The sequence below is a fragment of the Gavialis gangeticus genome, unplaced genomic scaffold (genome assembly GCF_001723915.1).
Source record: "Gavialis gangeticus isolate Ggan-Ray unplaced genomic scaffold, GavGan_comp1, whole genome shotgun sequence".
Classification (NCBI taxonomy): Eukaryota; Metazoa; Chordata; order Crocodylia; family Gavialidae; genus Gavialis; species Gavialis gangeticus.
In genome coordinates, this window is record NW_017729034.1 from 57,851,016 (window position 1) to 57,853,554 (window position 2,539).

General features: G+C 52.8%; 1 protein-coding gene across 1 annotated transcript in view; it reads left to right on the forward strand.

Annotated features, from left to right (window-relative positions):
* Positions 1 to 2,539, forward strand: part of CAPN9 (calpain 9) — a 65,656-nt gene that overhangs the window by 50,323 nt on the left and 12,794 nt on the right. Inside the window, exon 11 of the mRNA XM_019527701.1 lies at positions 1,040 to 1,248. Within this exon, the coding sequence (XP_019383246.1) occupies positions 1,040 to 1,248 (209 nt within the window). The remainder of the gene's footprint in view (positions 1 to 1,039; positions 1,249 to 2,539) is intronic.

A 2,539-nucleotide genomic window follows, 5' to 3' on the forward strand; every position in this document is an offset into this window, starting at 1 on the left:
CAGGCCCAACCCCCAGTCTCCAGCCCCCAGCCTCAGGCCCAGCCTCCAGCCCCTAGCTCCAGCCTCCGGCCCCAAGCCCCCTTCGATAAGTGTCCCAAGCTGGACCAAGGCGGCGCGCTCTTGGACTGAGGTGGCAAGCTCACAGACTGCTACTCCTTAGAGGGAACTTTGGCCACCACTCCCCTCAGGCCACAGCTCTACCCTGGAGGGCATGATTGCTGATAGGCAGCATGGGCGACCTCACGAAAGCAGCAGTGGTGGCTGTTCCATGACAGCAGGGTAGAGCCACAACCCAGTGCATGAGCAGCTGGCAGTGGGAGGAGGTGAGCACAGTACAGCGCCCCCATTCCCCCCATCCATTACTCCTCATGCTGTTGCTGGCACAGCTGGTGCAGGGGTCCCAGTGGTGGTAGCAGCAACAAATCTCACTGCCCCAACTCTACCCTCCTGTGCTGGTACTGCCTGCTGAACCATGGAGGTGTCTCCGTCCTGTTCCAGTCTGGTCAGGCTGCAGCCCTGTGCCTATTTTGAGTGCACAAATATGGGGGGGCACATTCCCCACCATGTCCCACCTCCCACCCCCTGCCCCACACACTGGGGAGCTGGGGCCTGGGGACAGGGGGAAGTGGGTCAGGAGTTAGGAGCACCAGCAGGGCTGGGGGGAGTGGGAGTCTGTGGTTTAGGAGGTGGGGGCACTGGCAAGGCCAGGGGGCTGTTTTCTATTTAAACTATTTATTGAGTCAGGACTACCCATCAATGTTTACAAATGGGTCCTGGTACAAAAAAAGTTGAGAAGCATTGAGCTAGACTGTCTCACTGCATCCAAGCTCCACTTTACATGACAGAGTAAGGTGAGATGAAGGCCAGGGTGCCAGCAATGGCTCTCTGATCCTTAATGGTAGACTATGTTATGCTTGCATTCAAGGGTGGAAGTTTGGCTCTGTGATTCTAGATCATGAAGAATGGTGAGAGTCTGATGTATCTGTCCCAACACTTTGATTACTCTGAACACAGTAATTAAAAAGTATCTCTATTGCAGAGCCCTAGCAAGGATGGCCACTTGCCCAAAGACTTCTTCAGATACCATGCTTCCAAGGCAAGGAGCAAAACCTACATTAATCTAAGGGAAATCTCTGATCGATTCCAGCTGCCACCTGGGGATTATGTTCTTATTCCTAGCACTTTTGAGCCACACCGGGAAGCTGACTTCTGCCTGAGAATCTTCTCTGAGAAGAAAGCCATTACCCAGTAAGTAGCCTGTGATGAATGGCTAGAAGGCTGTCCTCCTGTGTCTTGCTTAGCACTTAGGGGATCCATGTAAGGCTCTAAGGGACATTTTCCTCATCCTGTCCCAGAGAAGATATGAAGAATTCCACCTATTCATCCACTTCCTGCAGCTCCCTTTGCTGCTATGTGGCACTCCAAGGGATTTATCCATAGCTCACCAGTACTACATAGTGTAGTTCAAGGGTGGCCAATCTGCAGTATGGGTGCCACAAGTAGCAATGGAAGCTTATGTGTGGCATGGGTCAAATCAGGGAGGGGGCAGGGAGCACAGTGGCAGATCAGGGAGGAAGCAGAAAGCAAATTATCATGTTGGGCATGGAGCACAGAGAAGGAAGCAGAAAGCAGAACAGCAGATCTGGCAGGGGAAGGGGATTAGAGTGGGGAGGGTGCTGGGCCAATTTGTGGCATACCTGCCCAAAAGGCACACCTGCTTTCACTGCTGTAGCTTATTAAATACATCAAAAGTTAGGCCATGATCAAGTAATTTTTATTGTTGTTCACTAGATCTTGGCTAGGTATAGGTATAGGTATAGCCTAGCATCAGATGAGCTTGGGCTCACAATAGCTTGTGCCGTATACATGTATACACATTTTGGTTAGACCAGTGCTGCTTAACCATTATGCCCCATGGGCTGGATGGGCAGTTCCTGGTCTCTCCATGGGCCAGTCTAGCTAGTGGGCCTGATCTGGACACATAGACAGGAATAGGAGGCAGCCCCACCCTGATTCAGCCATGCAGGGAGAAAGAGGGCATGGCCCAGCCACTTAGGCATGGCCTGACCATGCAGGGGGAAGGAGGTGTGGCCAGCAATGCAGACCAGGGGGAAAGAGGGCATGGCCCAGCCCTAGACCCAGCTGTGCAGGGCTTGGGAATTTGGCAGCAGGGAAGGGATAGCAGTATTAATTGCAACCACTCCCCCACTGCCAAATTTCCCACCCTTGTGAGCCCTGCTGGCTGGATGCCATGGCTCTGGGGGCCAGTTTGGCCTGTGGGCAAGGGGTTGAGCATCCCTGGGTTAGATTATAAAGTACAAATCTATCATAGAATCATAGAAGTAGGGTCGGAAGGGACCTTGTAGATCTTCAAGTCCGACTCCCTGCCTGGGTGGGAGAAAAGACTGGACTCAAATGAGTCCAGCCAGGTAGTCATCAAGCCTCTTCTTAAAGATCCCCAGGGTAGGAGCCAGCACCACTTCCCTAGGAAGTTGGTTCCAGCTCCTAGCCGCCCTAACTGTGAAGTAGTTCTTGCGGA